Source organism: Leptodactylus fuscus, chromosome 11 (genome assembly GCF_031893055.1).
Source record: "Leptodactylus fuscus isolate aLepFus1 chromosome 11, aLepFus1.hap2, whole genome shotgun sequence".
NCBI lineage: Eukaryota > Metazoa > Chordata > Amphibia > Anura > Leptodactylidae > Leptodactylus > Leptodactylus fuscus.
The window spans coordinates 44,088,028-44,105,749 of NC_134275.1; the positions used below are offsets into that span (position 1 = coordinate 44,088,028).

A 17,722-nucleotide genomic window follows, 5' to 3' on the forward strand; every position below is an offset into this window, starting at 1 on the left:
GTCAGCAGGCTGTGCTGAAGCTGATCAGCTTGGGGGACAGACAGCACACTGCCTCCGAGGTGAGGGATGCCCTCCTCGATGAGACGGCAATATGGTTTGAGCCACTGCACCTGGGCCCAGGCATGGTCGTTTGTGATAACGGCCGGAACCTGGTAGCAGCTCTGGAGCTTGCCGGACTCCAACATGTTCCATGCCTGGCCCACGTCTTCAACCTAGTGGTGCAACGTTTCCTAAAGAGCTACCCCAATGTTCCAGAGCTACTGGTGAAAGTGCGGCGCATGTGTGCCCACTTTCGCAAGTCGACAGTAGCCGCTGCTAGCTTAAAATCTCTCCAGCAACGCCTGCATGTGCCACAACACCGGCTTTTGTGCGATGTCCCCACACGCTGGAACTCAACGTTTCAGATGTTGAATAGAGTGGTTGAGCAGCAGAGACCTTTGATGGAATACCAGCTACAAAACCCTAGGGTGCCACAAAGTCAGCTGCCTCAGTTTCACATCCATGAGTGGCCATGGATGAGAGACCTTTGTGACATCCTACGGGTCTTTGAGGAGTCCACAAGGAGGGTGAGCTCTGAGGATGCGATGGTGAGCCTTACAATCCCGCTCTTGTGTGTTCTGAGAGAATCCCTGATTGACATCAGGGATAACTCAGATCACACAGAGGAGTTAGGGATAGCATCCGATCCGTCACAGCTGGAGAGTAGGTCCACACATCTGTCCGCTTCACTGCGTTTAATGGAGGAGGAGGAGGAGGAAGAAGAGTTGTCCGATGATGTGATGGTGATACAGGAGGCTTCCGGGCAACTTCGAATCGTCCCATTGTTGCAGCGCGGATGGGTAGACATGGAGGATGAGGAGGAAATGGAGATTGAACTTTCCGGTGGGGCCAGAGGAGTCATGCCAACTAACACTGTGGCAGACATGGCTGAGTTCATGTTGGGGTGCTTTACAACCGACAAGCGTATTGTCAAAATCATGGAGGACAACCAGTACTGGATCTTTGCTATCCTTGACCCCCGGTATAAAAACAACATCTCGTCTTTTATTCCGGTAGAGGGGAGGGCCAATCGCATCAATGCTTGCCACAGGCAATTGGTGCAGAATATGATGGAGATGTTTCCAGCATGTGACGTTGGCGGCAGGGAGGGCAGTTCCTCCAGTAGGCAACCAAGTTCTCACCGGTCCACACAAACGAGGGGCACACTGTCTAAGGTCTGGGACACCTTGATGGCACCCCCTCGCCAAAGTGCCGCCACGGAGGGTCCTAGTGTCACCAGGCGTGAGAAGTATAGGCGCATGTTGCGGGAATACCTTTCCGACCACAGCCCTGTCCTCTCCGACCCCTCTGCGCCCTACACGTATTGGGTGTCGAAGTTGGACCTGTGGCTTGAACTTGCCCTATATGCCTTGGAGGTGCTGTCCTGTCCTGCCGCCAGCGTCCTATCTGAGAGGGTGTTCAGTGCAGCCGGTGGCATCATCACTGACAAGCGCACCCGTCTGTCAGCTGAGAGTGCCGACCGGCTCACTTTGATAAAAATGAACTACCACTGGATAGAGCCTTCATTTTTGTGCCCACCTGTGTAAAGCACCCCAACATGAAACTCCATGTCTGTACTCAACCTCTCCAATTCCTCCGCATCCTCATACTCATCCACCATAAGCGTTGCACAATTCTGCTAATACTAGGCTCCCTCCACCCTGATTTCCCCCAACTCTGCTGGTTAGAGGCTCCCTCCACCCTGATTTCCACCAACTCTGCTGGTTAGAGGCTCCCTCCACCCTGCTTTCCCACAACTCTGCTGGTTAGAGGCTCCCTCCACCCTGCTTTCCCACAACTCTGCTGGTTAGAGGCTCCCTCCACTCTGCTTTCCCACAACTCTGCTGGTTAGAGGCTCCCTCCACCCTGATTTCCACCAACTCTGCTGGTTAGAGGCTCCCTCCACCCTGCTTTCCCACAACTCTGCTGGTTAGAGGCTCCCTCCACCCTGATTTCCACCAACTCTGCTGGTTAGAGGCTCCCTCCACCATGAATTGGTCCAAACTGGGCTGTTTAGAGGCTCCCTCCACCATGAATTGGTCCAAACTGGGGTTTTTAGAGGCTCCCTCCACCATGAATTGGTCCAAACTGGGCTGTTTAGAGGCTCCCTCCACCATGAATTGGTCCAAACTGGGGTTTTTAGAGGCTCCCTCCACCATGAATTGGTCCAAACTGGGCTGGTTAGAGGCTCCCTCCACCATGAATTTGCCCAAACTGGGCTGTTTAGAGGCTCCCTCCACCATGAATTTGCCCAAACTGGGCTGTTTAGAGGCTCCCTCCACCATGAATTGGTCCAAACTGGGGTTTTTAGAGGCTCCCTCCACCATGAATTGGTCCAAACTGGGCTGTTTATAGTTTCCCTCCACCATGAATTGGTCCAAACTGGGGTTTTTAGAGGCTCCCTCCACCATGAATTGGTCCAAACTGGGCTGGTTAGAGGCTCCCTCCACCATGAATTTGCCCAAACTGGGCTGTTTAGAGGCTCCCTCCACCATGAATTTGCCCAAACTGGGCTGTTTAGAGGCTCCCTCCACCATGAATTGGTCCAAACTGGGGTTTTTAGAGGCTCCCTCCACCATGAATTGGTCCAAACTGGGGTTTTTAGAGGCTCCCTCCACCATGAATTGGTCCAAACTGGGGTTTTTAGAGGCTCCCTCCACCATGAATTGGTCCAAACTGGGCTGGTTAGAGGCTCCCTCCACCATGAATTTGCCCAAACTGGGCTTTTTAGAGGCTCCCTCCACCATGAATTTGCCCAAACTGGGCTGTTTAGAGGCTCCCTCCACCATGAATTGGTCCAAACTGGGGTTTTTAGAGGCTCCCTCCACCATGAATTGGTCCAAACTGGGCTGTTTAGAGGCTCCCTCCACCATGAATTGGTCCAAACTGGGGTTTTTAGAGGCTCCCTCCACCATGAATTGGTCCAAACTGGGGTTTTTAGAGGCTCCCTCCACCATGAATTTGCCCAAACTGGGCTGTTTAGAGGCTCCCTCCACCATGAATTTGCCCAAACTGAGCTGTTTAGAGGCTCCCTCCACCATGAATTGGTCCAAACTGGGGTTTTTAGAGGCTCCCTCCACCATGAATTGGTCCAAACTGGGCTGGTTAGAGGCTCCCTCCACCATGAATTTGCCCAAACTGGGCTGTTTAGAGGCTCCCTCCACCATGAATTTGCCCAAACTGGGCTGTTTAGAGGCTCCCTCCACCATGAATTGGTCCAAACTGGGGTTTTTAGAGGCTCCCTCCACCATGAATTGGTCCAAACTGGGGTTTTTAGAGGCTCCCTCCACCATGAATTGGTCCAAACTGGGGTTTTTAGAGGCTCCCTCCACCATGAATTGGTCCAAACTGGGCTGGTTAGAGGCTCCCTCCACCATGAATTTGCCCAAACTGGGCTTTTTAGAGGCTCCCTCCACCATGAATTTGCCCAAACTGGGCTGTTTAGAGGCTCCCTCCACCATGAATTGGTCCAAACTGGGGTTTTTAGAGGCTCCCTCCACCATGAATTGGTCCAAACTGGGCTGTTTAGAGGCTCCCTCCACCATGAATTGGTCCAAACTGGGGTTTTTAGAGGCTCCCTCCACCATGAATTGGTCCAAACTGGGGTTTTTAGAGGCTCCCTCCACCATGAATTGGTCCAAACTGGGCTGGTTAGAGGCTCCCTCCACCATGAATTTGCCCAAACTGGGCTTTTTAGAGGCTCCCTCCACCATGAATTTGCCCAAACTGGGCTGTTTAGAGGCTCCCTCCACCATGAATTGGTCCAAACTGGGGTTTTTAGAGGCTCCCTCCACCATGAATTGGTCCAAACTGGGCTGTTTAGAGGCTCCCTCCACCATGAATTGGTCCAAACTGGGGTTTTTAGAGGCTCCCTCCACCATGAATTGGTCCAAACTGGGGTTTTTAGAGGCTCCCTCCACCATGAATTTGCCCAAACTGGGCTGTTTAGAGGCTCCCTCCACCATGAATTTGCCCAAACTGAGCTGTTTAGAGGCTCCCTCCACCATGAATTGGTCCAAACTGGGGTTTTTAGAGGCTCCCTCCACCATGAATTGGTCCAAACTGGGGGTTTTTAGAGGCTCCCTCCACCATGAATTTGCCCAAACTGGGCTGTTTAGAGGCTCCCTCCATCATGAATTGGTCCAAACTGGGGTTTTTAGAGGCTCCCTCCACCATGAATTGGTCCAAACTGGGGTTTTTAGAGGCTCCCTCCACCATGAATTGGTCCAAACTGGGGTTTTTAGAGGCTCCCTCCACCATGAATTTGCCCAAACTGGGCTGTTTAGAGGCTCCCTCCACCATGAATTTGCCCAAACTGGGCTGTTTAGAGGCTCCCTCCACCATGAATTGGTCCAAACTGGGGTTTTTAGAGGCTCCCTCCACCATGAATTGGTCCAAACTGGGGGTTTTTAGAGGCTCCCTCCACCATGAATTTGCCCAAACTGGGCTGTTTAGAGGCTCCCTCCATCATGAATTGGTCCAAACTGGGGTTTTTAGAGGCTCCCTCCACCATGAATTGGTCCAAACTGGGGTTTTTAGAGGCTCCCTCCACCATGAATTGGTCCAAACTGGGGTTTTTAGAGGCTCCCTCCACCATGAATTTGCCCAAACTCTGCTGGTTAGAGGCTCAATCCACCCTGATTTTCAAAACAAATGTTGGTGCCAACCTCAACTTACTACAAGGGCTAAATTCACTGCTGGTGACAAGCTCTCCTCACTGCAAGTGCCAAATACACATGTTTCAAGGTGTTTTCCTACTGTCAGAGAGGTGGTATTGAGTGTGTAAAGTGTGTAGTTGTTAGGCTGTGATGTTGGGGTAATAGAGGGTCTTTGGTGTGTTAGATGCCCCCAGACATGCTTCCCCTGCTGTCCCAGTGTCATTCCAGAGGTGTTGGCATCATTTCCTGGGGTGTCATAGTGGACTTGGTGACCCTCCAGACACGGATTTGGGTTTCCCCCTTAACGAGTATCTGTTCCCCATAGACTATAATGGGGTTCGAAACCCGTTCGAACACACGAACATTGAGCGGCTGTTCGAATCGAATTTCGAACCTCGAACATTTTAGTGTTCGCTCATCTCTAGTATCAAACAATTGCGTACATCTGTTTACCATCCCCAGACAGATGGATTAGTAGAACGGTTTAAGAAAACCTTAAAAAATATGCTGAAAAAGGTGGTCAGCAAGGATGGAAAAGATTGGGATGTTCTGTTACCTTACTTGATGTTTGCCATCCGTGAGGTACTGCAGGCTTCCACTGGGTTTTCTCCTTTCGAGTTGGTTTACGGCAGACATCCTAGGGGTCTGTTGGACATTGCCAAAGAGACGTGGGAGCTAGAACCCAGCCCCCACAAAAGTGTTATTGAACATATTGCTGGTATGCAGGACAGGATATCGGCAGTCATGCCCATGGTTAGAGAGCATCTGCAGGAGGCCCAAAAGGCTCAGAGCCGTGTTTACAATAGGTCAGCAAGGGTAAGGACCTTTAAACCCAGTGACCGAGTACTTGTACTCATTCCCACAGTGGAGAGTAAGTTTCTGGCCAAATGGCAAGGCCCCTATGAGGTAATGGAAAAGATAGGGGAAGTGAACTACAAGGTTCGTCAGCCAGGTAGGAGAAAACCTGAACGGGTTTATCATGTAAACTTGCTAAAGGCATGGAAAGACAGAGAGATTCTGCTTACAGTAAACCAAGAGAGTCTGCTTACAGAAAGGTCTCCAGCTAAACTATCTCCCGTGATATCCCCACAGGCTGCAGTTGGGACTACAGAAGTGGCAGCAGGGGTAAGAATATCAGAGACCCTCACAAAAAGCCAGCAACAAAAGTGCAAAGAGTTTGTAGCTAGGAATACAGATGTGTTGTCTGAGCAACCCGGGCGTACATCTCTAACCAAGCATGATATTGTTACTGAGCCCCATGTGAAAGTGTGGATGAGGCCGTACCGGGTTCCCGAGGCTCACCGACAAGCCATTTCAGGGGAGGTGCAGAATATGTTAAAATTAGGAGTCATTGAGGAGTCCAAAAGTGAATGGGCCAGTCCCATTGTTCTAGTTCCCAAACCAGATGGGACATTGCGTTTCTGCAATAACTAAAGTTTGATAAGCCTCGGGTAGACGAGCTTATTGAGAGACTGGGAGGGGCCCGCTACTTCTCTATGCTTGATCTCACTAAGGGATATTGGCAGGTACACATGACAGATAGCGCCAAAGAAAAGACTGCCTTTATCACCGCTGAGGGACTTTTTTCACTATGTTGTGTTACTGTTCGGGCTCCACAGGCCCCCAGCTACATTCCAACGGTTAATGGACATAGTGGTGAAACCTCATAGAAAATACGCCTCAGCATATCTGGATGACATCACCATTTTCAGCAATGACTGGGAGAGTCATTTGGCCAAGGTACAAGCTGTAGTGGATTCTTTGAGAGCAGCCGGTCTGACTGCCAACCCCAAAAAGTGTGCTTTGGGGATGGAGGAGACACGCTATTTGGGGTATGTGATTGGCTGTAGTATAATCAAACCAGGTCAACAAGGTTGACGCTATGCGGGAATGGCCTCGACCTCTGAGCACCAAACAAGTTAGGTCATTCCTGGGCATTGTTGGGTATTACAGGCGGTTTATGCCCAACTTTGCCATGGTATCTGCTCCCCTGACAGACCTTCTAAAGGGAAAAAGGTCCGTTATGGTGCAGTGGAATGACCAAGCCGAAAGTGCTTTTCAGGCACTAAAGGTGGCCTTGCGTGGATCAGTTGTCCTAATTACGCCCAACTTCAGGAGGGAGTTTGTGGTCCAGATGGATGCATCAGATGTAGGGCTGGGAGCTGTCCTGTCTCAGGAGGTGAATGGAGAAGAACATCCAGTCACCTACCTGAGCAGGAAACTCGCACCAGCAGAAAACAACTACAGTATAGTGGAGAAGGAGTGCCTGGCCATAAAATGGGCATTAGAGGCCCTGAGGTACTATATGTTTGGGAGGCAGTTCTGTCTGGTGACCGACCACTCACCCTTCACTTGGATGAGCAGAACCAAGGACAAGAATGCCAGGGTGAGTAGGTGGTTCTTGTCACTTCAGAACTTTAGGTTCACAGTGGAGCACAGAGCCCGGAAACTGCAAGCAATGCGGATGCCTTGTCCCGAACTTATTGCTTGGTGGCTGGAGTTCGCCCCGAGGGGTCAGAACTGAGGGGGGGGGGGGGGGTGTATGTGAGAGAGTGAAGGGTGTGGTCTGAGAAGACAAGTATATTCCAGCCAGGCACCTAAAGGGTGTTTGGTAAAAACTCACACCAGGGAGGTCAGCTGACTAATCAGGCCCTAATAACAGTCAGAGTGTGAAGACTAGCAGTGTGGTACCACACAGACAGAGTTGAACGGTACAGACCGGACCTCCAAAGCAGGTACTGTGCCACCCGTTGTTGTTGCCAAGGTGGGAGACTGGTAGCCAGTCTCCTGTATAGTCAGGGAAACGTTTCCTTATGTTTAAGTTAGTTTTCTCAGCCGAGAAGGAGTTTGTTTTTGTTTATCCTGTGGCTTTGCAAAAGCAGTGTATGCGCTACATGTGAATAAAGCCTGAACTTGTGTGCAATCCAGTGTCTGTGTCCCTGTTTCCTGCACTGCTACAAGCATCTACCTGAACAATTCCCCACAATAGTCAGGAACCTCCTCGGCCAACCAAGAAATCTATCTAGTGTAAAACAGCCAAAACGATACATGGAGGAGGTGGATGTATTTGCAGTCTTCCACTTCTTGCTGTGAGTCTACATGCTGTGAGAGGGGAGGAGCAGCAGCACGCAGGAAATATTGATGTGGATGTAGTACATTTTGGGAATCAATGCTATTCTATATGAAGCACAGACCCCTTATATGTCCCCACACACAGCAGCTCTGCTTTACAACCTGATAGCTCTGCCATACACCCAGTCAGGCGCACTTATTCCTCCAGTGTATGTCCATCTTGTATGGATTATATTACTGCATCCAGGAACTGCGCTCATTTACAGCGTATATATCACTTCCACATAGCGCGGTGATGTGATTATTACCCCATTAGTAATGGATTCCTAGAGGGGGAGTGTCAGCCATCTTACTGGAGAGCAAAGCATCATTTACACCACATGAGTAACCATAGTGTTCACTGCAGGTTCTTATAGAAGATAATACAGCAGTGCTATGGTCATGTCATGTTGGGGGTTGTAGTCCTTATATGTATAGAGTGTAATGACTGATTTATGGTCATATATAGTAGTGAAGTCTAAGTAGGAGAGTCCAGAGAGTAGAATAGGTTTGGGTCATCTAGTAGTGTTCTATATGTGTAGAATATAATAGGATTGTATTTTGGTTATGTTGGGGATTGTAGTGTTTCATATATCTAGAGTATAATAGGATTGTATTATGATCGGGTAATGTTGGGGGTTGTAGTTTTTTATAATGTATACTAGTCCTATCCTACTAATATTATAATCCTACTAATATTAAATGTGAAAGTTTGTGTGTTTGGTTTTTTGAGTGTTTGTTACTCAATCACACAAAAAAAACGGCTGAACGCATTTGAATGAAATTTGGCACATAGATAGTGTATAACCTCAATTAACACATAGGCTACTTTTTTTCCCGGTAAGTGACATGGCTTCACGACTGTTATGAATTTATATTCACATACTATATTAAACTTCTCTTGGCATCAGCTTATCTGAGGTTCTGATAAAAACAGGTCTGTTATCTCTGTATGTAAACACTCAGCTAACCCTCAGTCCATTTTGTACACGCATTTGCATATTATCTGATCTGCTCCAGGCAGTGCTGACACACTGGATGGGAAAACACATTTAATCCAAATTGGCACTTTGTTACTTTTAAACATGCCGGGAAAAAGAAAATCTAATTTGTTGCAAAATTCTAAAACAACGAGAGCTATGAAAGTAGCCAGAAGTCACAGAGCTCTCCTCAAGCGGAGCTGACGGGGATCATCGGCGCCAACAACACGCTCATTATATGGTATCCCAGCGAGGAATGAGTTCAGCGGCAGGCCAGCTTGACAGCTGCCGAAATGCCGAAGCAGGCAGATTATTAACACCAACAACACGCTCATTATATGGCTTCCCAGCGAGCTGCTGAGATTCCAGAACAATCACAGGCACAGCGCGAGGAATGAGTTCAGCGGTAGGCCAGCTTGGCAGCTGCCGAAACGCCGGAGCAGGCAAACCATCGATGGCAGCAATTTGCTGAATATAGGCAGATCATCAACACCAACAACACACAGACAAAGTCGCGGGCAGAGGCTAGTATTGTATAATTGTTATATCCACTGGTCAGGTCATGTTGGGGGTTGTAGTTTTTAAGGACTATTTTTTTTTTATCACAAGTTGTCACTCTTTAGTACATGAGGATGGTGTGAACAGGTGCTGACTATTGTGCTCTCGGCCTGCTCTGCACTCTCATGTGACCAGAGAGAGGATCTGATGTAGCGCTGAGATCCTTCTGCTTCAGGCATTATCAAGACCTCTGCTTGCAGTCAGTGAATGACCAGGTGTATTGTATGTATCTCACTACCAGTATATAGCTCTGTGGCCTCTGTAATGGCTGCCTATGGCCATATGAATAGCAGCTCTGGAGCACAAACTGCTGCTCTATAAGTCCTATAAACAATACAAAAGAACGTCTATGTCCAGAGCTTTTTTCAGCGGGAGTTTTTCATAGCGTTCTGAAAAGCGAATTCTGCCCTTTCCGTATCATGCGCAGTTGGGTACGAGGCTAGAGAGACACATCTGTACGATTATGTCTGTCTGTCATAGATATTGGGATCTGCTCGCTGCAGGCGAAAGGTTCTGGCTTTTTGTTCATTTTGTTGCTTGCGTGAGCCTGTCTGGTCACATTGCCTGCCGTTTACTGACATGCCTGGCAGGGTGAGTGGCAGTGTCACACACACTCAGACATATCCCTGTCATCTCTTAGGCGTCTCAATTCCGCATGAACTGCATGTTTAGCGGCCATTGTTATAATACAGTCATCTCCTTAAAAGGTTAAACCCAATCATCTGCCATAGGGGCAGAGAAACCCCAATGGCAGAGCATTCCCATGATAAACCAATGCCAGCGCTTCCCACTCTGGAGGACTCAGTATGACCATTTCATTGAATGGTCACCTTGTAATACCACATTTCTCCTGCAGGGGTCTAAATCTGCAGCTTCCCTCTATTGACTGACTGCACGTGAGATCAGAGAATCATGGCTACCACATTTTGTAAGCTGCAATACCTGACCTCACCACTGGACAAAAGTGGTGCTGTCTTTGGAAGAAAGCAGCATGTGTTTCTGATGTCAGACAACCCATATAACATTCCACAATTTAGTATTGAGCATTAGAGGCGACTTATGTAACCAGACCCCCGGGAGGCGCTCACTTCAGATAAAGTTAATATCCCCGGCGTGATCAGCGGCGCTCCTGGCGGAGCCGGTAACTTGGCCATCTGGGGGTTGTATTCGCGTCTATTCTTATTCCCTCAGCCTTTATTCCAGCAGATGAGATTAATAGGAAATCATTGTAACAGATTCTGGTAGAAACCACAAGGGGCAACGTGATGGCTACTAATGACCCGCGCAGGGGCTCATATCTGCACTACAAGCTGCGGATCTGTCTGCTAGGTCTGTGTGGTGTGTCTTCCTACGTGTCTATAATCTCCCCCTCTAATCCTAAAAAAATTCCCTCACCTTTCCCATGAGCACGTCCATCTCCTGCCCCTATCATATACTTTCAATTGCTGAAATACTCTGCGCTGCTATAGAGCTCTGCTCCTTTACTTGTCTGACTGAAGCTCTTTTCATTTCCCTACGTATCACACCATTGGGACTGTCACATAGAGCATTGCTAGCTAACAACTCCTGAAATACTCTGTGCTGCTGTGAGGCCATACTCCTCCATCAGAAACCACCAGAGGGGTAATTTGAAGCTGCACTGGGGCCCCCACCTACCATATGTCCTATAGGCACCCTGATGCTCCTACTCCTAGGTGTCACTACTACCTTCATTCCAGCTGTTGTGAAACTTCAACTCCCAGCATGCTCCATTCACTTTTATGGGAGTTCCCACAACAGCAGAGCAAGTTTTGATGCATGCTGGGAGTTGTAGTTTCACAACAGCTGGAGTCATGAAGGTTGCTGGGCCCTGAGGCTCCGTTCCCACGGAGTAACGCGCCGCTTTTTAAGACACGTAAACACGTGTCAGAGCGAGGCGCTTCAAAACAGATCCCATTGATTGCTGGCTTACACGCGCTACACATTGAAATCAATGGGAGGCTTTATAACCCATTTATTTCAATGTGTAGCGCGCTTAAACCGGCACCCATTGAAATCAATGGGATCTGTTTTGAAGCACCTCGCTCTGACACGTGTTTACGTGTCTAAATGAGCGGCGCGTTACTCCGTGGGAACGGAGCCTAACTGTCCTCACTAACACCTACAAGATGAGCACAATTCTTTCTAAAATATTCTGTGCAGCTGTGAGACGCTTCCCACTAACACTGCCTGCTTACAAGATGAGCACGCTTCTTCCTAAAATACTCTGTGCAGCTGTGAGACACTGCTCCATTCTCACTAACACTGATTCCCACAAGATGAGCACCAGCCTGAAATACTCTGTGCAGCTGTGAGACACTTCCCACTAACACTGCCTACTGCAAGATGAGCAATTCTTCCTAAAATACTCTGTGCAGCTGTGAGACACTGCTCCATTTTCACTAACACTGATTTCCACAAGATGAGCACCCGGCCTGAAATACTCTGTGCAGCTGTGAGACACTTCCCTGGTCCCACTAACATTGTCTGTTACAAGATGAAACACTGCCCCATTCCCAACAAGATGAGCGCACTTCTTCCTGAAATACTCTGTGCTGCTGACCTCTTATGTACTCCCACCCTCTGGAGGACACTGCTTCAAGAAACAGTGCAGCTCGTGGTCTGAAATAATCTGTGCTGCTGTGCATGTATCTTTCCAGGCACCCCGCCTCCGATCCCTTTCTTGCACTATAATTATCTTTCGCTGTTCGGTGTCACTTTTCATTAATAACTATTTTTTACACGTCTTGGATTAATGGAAGACGCCAAAAATAGAGCGGTCATTACTAATAAGAAATATGTCTGATGATGAATGAGAGCGCGGGCTGGAGAGCTGAGAAGCAACTGTGCAACACCGCCACCACTGACTCAGGCCAAAAGCAGTACTGCACTCATGAGACGGTAAATTAGCCTCGACGCCCGCGCATACTGATGAGACTTCTAATGTATTTGTAATTACTTGTGTTCTCCTTACACTGCAAAGACATAAAATCTATTGAACGCTACACAAGGATCTTGGATTTTCAAGTTTTTAGCTAAATATGGCCACAAATTTGTGCTCATTAACGTCATAACAGATCTTTATTGAAGTTTGAGCTCTGTTATTGTGACACAAAGCTCCAAATCTTCTGCAGGGAGCTAAATAATAGTAATTCTGTCTGCCTGCAGTTGCCACTAGAGGGAGCAGAGGAGCTAACTACATAGGATTATTACAATTATGTGTAAGCTCAGGAGCTCCCTCTAGTGGTGGCTGTAGAATTTTATTATTCAGCTTTGTATCTCCGCAAGGGCTGTAGTGCAGAATTGTCTTATTAAATTTTGCTCGTTGTCTCTCTTCTCATAGGTACGGAGATATGGTTCCAGACACCATTGCCGGCAAAATCTTTGGCTCCATCTGCTCCCTCAGTGGGGTGCTGGTTATTGCGCTACCAGTCCCTGTCATTGTATCCAATTTCAGCCGTATTTATCACCAAAACCAGAGAGCTGACAAGCGCCGGGCGCAGCAGGTAAGATCCAGATGCTACATAGAATGCTGCTGGGGCCTCTAGGGCTCTGTCTAGGTCAGGGGTGGGCAATTAATTTTCCCATGGGGCCGTATAAGAAATTGAAACTATGCTAGAGGGCCGCGCCACGGCAAATTTAGCTCCACCCACTTATATGTTGACTCCGCCCATTCCCAATCATCTTTCCATGTGCCCCCACAAAGTATAATCCTCCTACAGTCACCCGTACATTATATGCCCCCACATTGTAATGTTCCCTTCCAACTGCCCCACAGTATTAAGTCCTTCTCCTGGTGCCCCAGTATAAACTGGTGGAAACTAGAGGGGACATGAAACTGGAGCAGCTGGAGGGGGACATTAAACAGTGGGGGTAGTTGGAGGGTGGCAATAAATTGACAGCTGGAGCGGGACATGAAACTGGGGGCAACTAGAGGGGGACATTAAAATCGGGAAGCTGGAAGCAGACATTAAACTGTAGGGGTAGCTAGAGGGTGACATTAAACTGGGGGCAACTAGAGGCAGACATGTCCCCCTCCACCTACCTCCACAGTTTAATGTCCCCCCAGTCTAAGTGCCCTCTTCATCTACCCCCAGTTTTATGTCCCCCCCCTCCATTTCTCCCCCAGTTTCATGTCCCCCCCCCCCTCCATCTCTCCCCCAGTTTCATGTCCCCCCCCCCCCCTCCATCTGCCATCTCTGCCCTAGTATAACATTCCCCTTCCATCTCTGGCCCTAGGTTACTGAGACACACACACATATATAGACGGACAGACAGACATAGACAGGCACACATATAGACAGGCACACATATAGACAGGCACACATATAGACACGCACACATACAGACACGCACACATACAGACACGCACACATACAGACACGCACACATATAGACAGGCACACATACAGACAGAAACACATATAGACACGCACACATACAGACACACATATAGACACGCACACATATAGACACATACAGACACGCACACATACAGACACGCACACATATAGACAGGCACACATACAGACAGAAACACATATAGACACGCACACATACAGACACACATATAGACACGCACACATATAGACACGCACACATATAGACACGCACACATATAGACAGGCACACATATAGACAGGCACACATACAGACAGACACACATATAGACACGCACACATATAGACAGGCACACATAGACAGACACACATACACACACATATAGACAGGCACACATACACACACATATAGACAGGCACACATATAGACACACACACACTCTCTCTCTCTCCCCCCTGCAGCTCACCTTACATCTCTCACTACTTTATGACACGCTCCACATCTCCATCTTCGGCCGGCACTAAGACACGCCCCCTAGACACGCCCCCCTAGACACGCCTCCCTAGTCAAAGCTGTGCGGGCCGGACTGAAACAGTCAGAGAAAAACAATTAAGGACCGTCCTTCAATCAAGGAAAGGAGACCGCGCTCGCCCAAGAACCAACAAAATTTTATTATCACAGCACAACGCGTTTCGAGCTATAATGCTCTTTTTCAAGTGCATAGAATTCACCTTTTAGGTTGAAGCAGGAACCTTCAACCTAAAAGGTGAATTCTATGCACTTGAAAAAGAGCATTATAGCTCGAAACGCGTTGTGCTGTGATAATAAAATTTTGTTGGTTCTTGGGCGAGCGCGGTCTCCTTTCCTTGATTGAAGGACGGTCCTTAATTGTTATTCCTTGACGTCACTTGGCGTATGACCTGCAGCTACCTAGACCTACCAACCTATTCGATGTTTATGCCATCAGGGTTGTTGTATCCTATACAACCCTGCCAGGTGAGCGGCCTAATATTCTGCTTACCTTGAGTCACTGTTCTAAATTACTACACATTGGTCGGCTCGGTGCCTTTTTTCTTTTTTTCTGAAACAGTCAGAGGGCCGGATGTGGCCCGGGGACCGGACTTTGCCCAGGTCTGGTCTAGGTGATGGTCTAGCATGTATAAAGGGGCTATCTGGGGATGTGATACTGATTACTGCAGCCGCTTCTCTACTTACCAAAAACAGCACCAAACATTGTATTGTGGTTGTGCTTGGTATTGCAGCTCAGCCCTATTCCTTTGAATGGCTATGAGCATTGGACATGATGTGACTGCCTGAGAAGAGGAGGTGGAGCTCAATATCACAGTCCTGGATAACCCTGGGGTTATGATTTTAGAAAAACTTGGCTGCCTTTATCCAGACTCAGCGCCTCCTTTGCCTATAGGCTGAGCCTGGTATTGCAACTCAGTCCCATTTAGTACAAAGCTGCAATACCAGACACAATTCGAGGAGAGGTGTCTAGAAGAAAGCAGGCACTCAAATAAGTTCCTGTTATTTTTGGAAGACATTTCACTGAAGTCTTTCTGAAATTTAGTTAATTTTTACCATGTGTAGTACCACTTCTCACCACTATTTTCTGTTTTTTTAATGTAGATTGTGAGCCCCATATCGGGATCACAATCTATATATTTTTTTTTTCTATCAGCATGTCTTTGTAGAATGGGAGGAAATCCATGCAAAAACGGAGAGAACATACAAATTCCTTGCAGATTTTGTTCCTGGCAGGGTTTGAACCCAGGACTACAGCGCTGCAATGTTGCAGTGCTAACCACTGGGCCTCCGTGTTGCCCCTTCTCACCACTATGTTTTATAGACTTCAATACAATAGTAAATATGTCAACTGTCCAGTCACTTGTGTGTTCTTTGCTTTTGGCAGAAAATCCGATTGGCCAGGATTAGACTGGCAAAGAGTAACACGACTAACGCATTCCTGCGCTACAAGGAGAGCGGTGGCCTGGAGGTAAGAGCTGCTCATATGAAATACTTAACTCCAGTCACACCCAGAGCTGTAGCTACATCACAGAACAACATGCCATGTATAGATAGAACAGGGAGCTGTTACATATACTCTATGTAGGCTTGTACAACAGAGATCTAAGGGAATCAGCAGAATTCTGAATGCAGCTCTGGATGTGACTGGTGTAAGCCATGTGAATACAACACTGGTTATGAGTAGTACAAAATGCTGCACCACATGTAACTAGCGTAAGCCATGTGACTGCTGCTCTGAATGTGACTAGTGTAAGACGTGAATGCAGCTCTGGGTGAGACTAGTGTAAGGCATGTTAATACAACGCTGGGTATGATTTGTACAAGACATATTAATGCTGCTCTACATGTGATTAGTGTAATATATCTGAGTGCACTGTGCTGTGTAACAGCTCTGAATGTGACTTGTGTAAGATGTGAATGCTGCTCTGTATGTGACTAGTGTGAGATATGTAAATGCTGCTCTGGATGTGACTAGTAGTGTAAGTTGGGAATACAGCTCTGAATGTGACTAGTGTATGACATGTGAATCCAGCTCTGAATGAGACTAGGGTAAGAAATGTCAAGTGAATGCCACTATGGATGTGACTAGTGCAAGGCATGTGAATACAGCTCTGGATGTGACTAGTTTAAGACATGTGAATGCAGCTCTGGATGTGACTAGTGTAAAACATGTGAATGCAGCTCTGGATGTGACTAGTTTAAGATACATATATGCTGCTCTACATGTCACTAGCAGTTTAAGATGTGAATGCAGCTATGGATACTAGAAGATTAAGACGTGAATGCAGCTGTAGATGGGACTAGAGTATGACATGTGAATGCAGCTCTGGTTGTGACTAGTTTAAGATACATATATGCTGCTCTACATGTCACTAGCAGTTTAAGATGTGAATGCAGCTATGGATACTAGAAGATTAAGACGTAAATGCAGCTGTAGATGGGACTAGAGTAAGACATGTGAATGCAGCTCTGGATGTGACTAGTTTAAGATATGTATATGCTGCTTTGGATGTGACTATCAGTATAAGATGTGAATGCAGCTCTGGATGCAAGTAGAGTAAGACATGTGAATGGAGCTGTGGATGGGACTAGAGTAAGACATGAATTAGTGAATTAAAGCCAGACCCTTGCAGAGTTGCTCAAGGTTCTCTGTAGATTTTACTGGCGATATAACATGACGTCCTGCACCTCGCTGCGCTGCAGATAAGAAAATCAATACATAAGAAGGGACAGAATAAGGACGAGGCATAAGATCGAGATATCAGGATGGGGCCGAGACAGGTTCTGATGGGGAAATCAGAGCTTCAGAGGTCACTGAAAGACAAGAATAGACTGAGGAGCAGAAGCCGTCTATATCTTCTAGATCAGGGACCAAAGGTTGCCAGGGCATGCTGGGAGTTGTAGTTTTGCGACCGCCAGAGAGCCACAGCTTGGACACCACTGCTGTAGATGCCGCTGCTTTTACAAAGTTTCCTCAAGGGTCAAAGGTAATTCTCAATGGTCTTTGCTTCCTTCCAGGAGGACAGTGAAAGTCATGCCCTGTGTGTGAAAAACCGCTCGGCCTTTGAGCTGCAGCACCATCACTTGCTGCACTGCCTAGAGAAGACCACGGTAAGAACCTACAGACGGACCCATACCAGTGAACCTTACAATGTGCACAGCCAGAAGGCATATTGTGTTACTGAGCTCAATGTATCCAGCAAGCGCCCCTAGTGGTAGCTGCAGATCCAGACGCACCTGTGACACCTCCAGACACATGAGCGCTGCACTGCTGGATGCGGAGACAGTACATGTTGCCTGTGCACAGTGAGGAGGGGTATACTGTCCTGGGCCCAAATGTTGTAACATGCTAGTAGCCATCCAATTAGTGTCTCTAGGGTCAGCCGAGATTGAGATGACTTGGTTTGGGGCCCTGAACCCCAGCAGGACATACTGGTGATGTAGGGGCGGTAGGTTCCTTTAACTGGAAGTATAGGGAAAACCTTA

The 17,722-nt window shown here is 47.8% G+C and overlaps 1 protein-coding gene across 2 annotated transcripts in view; it reads left to right on the top strand.

Moving 5' to 3' along the window:
• The window catches only part of KCND1 (potassium voltage-gated channel subfamily D member 1), a 55,624-nt gene that overhangs the window by 23,941 nt on the left and 13,961 nt on the right, over positions 1-17,722 (top strand). For both annotated transcript variants that reach the window (XR_012711859.1, XM_075260499.1), the window contains exons 3-5: positions 12,708-12,870; positions 15,621-15,704; positions 17,255-17,347. Coding sequence is in view for 1 of the 2 variants with exons in the window: in XM_075260499.1 (XP_075116600.1) it covers positions 12,708-12,870; positions 15,621-15,704; positions 17,255-17,347 (340 nt within the window). In the remaining variant the exon portion in view is untranslated. The remainder of the gene's footprint in view (positions 1-12,707; positions 12,871-15,620; positions 15,705-17,254; positions 17,348-17,722) is intronic.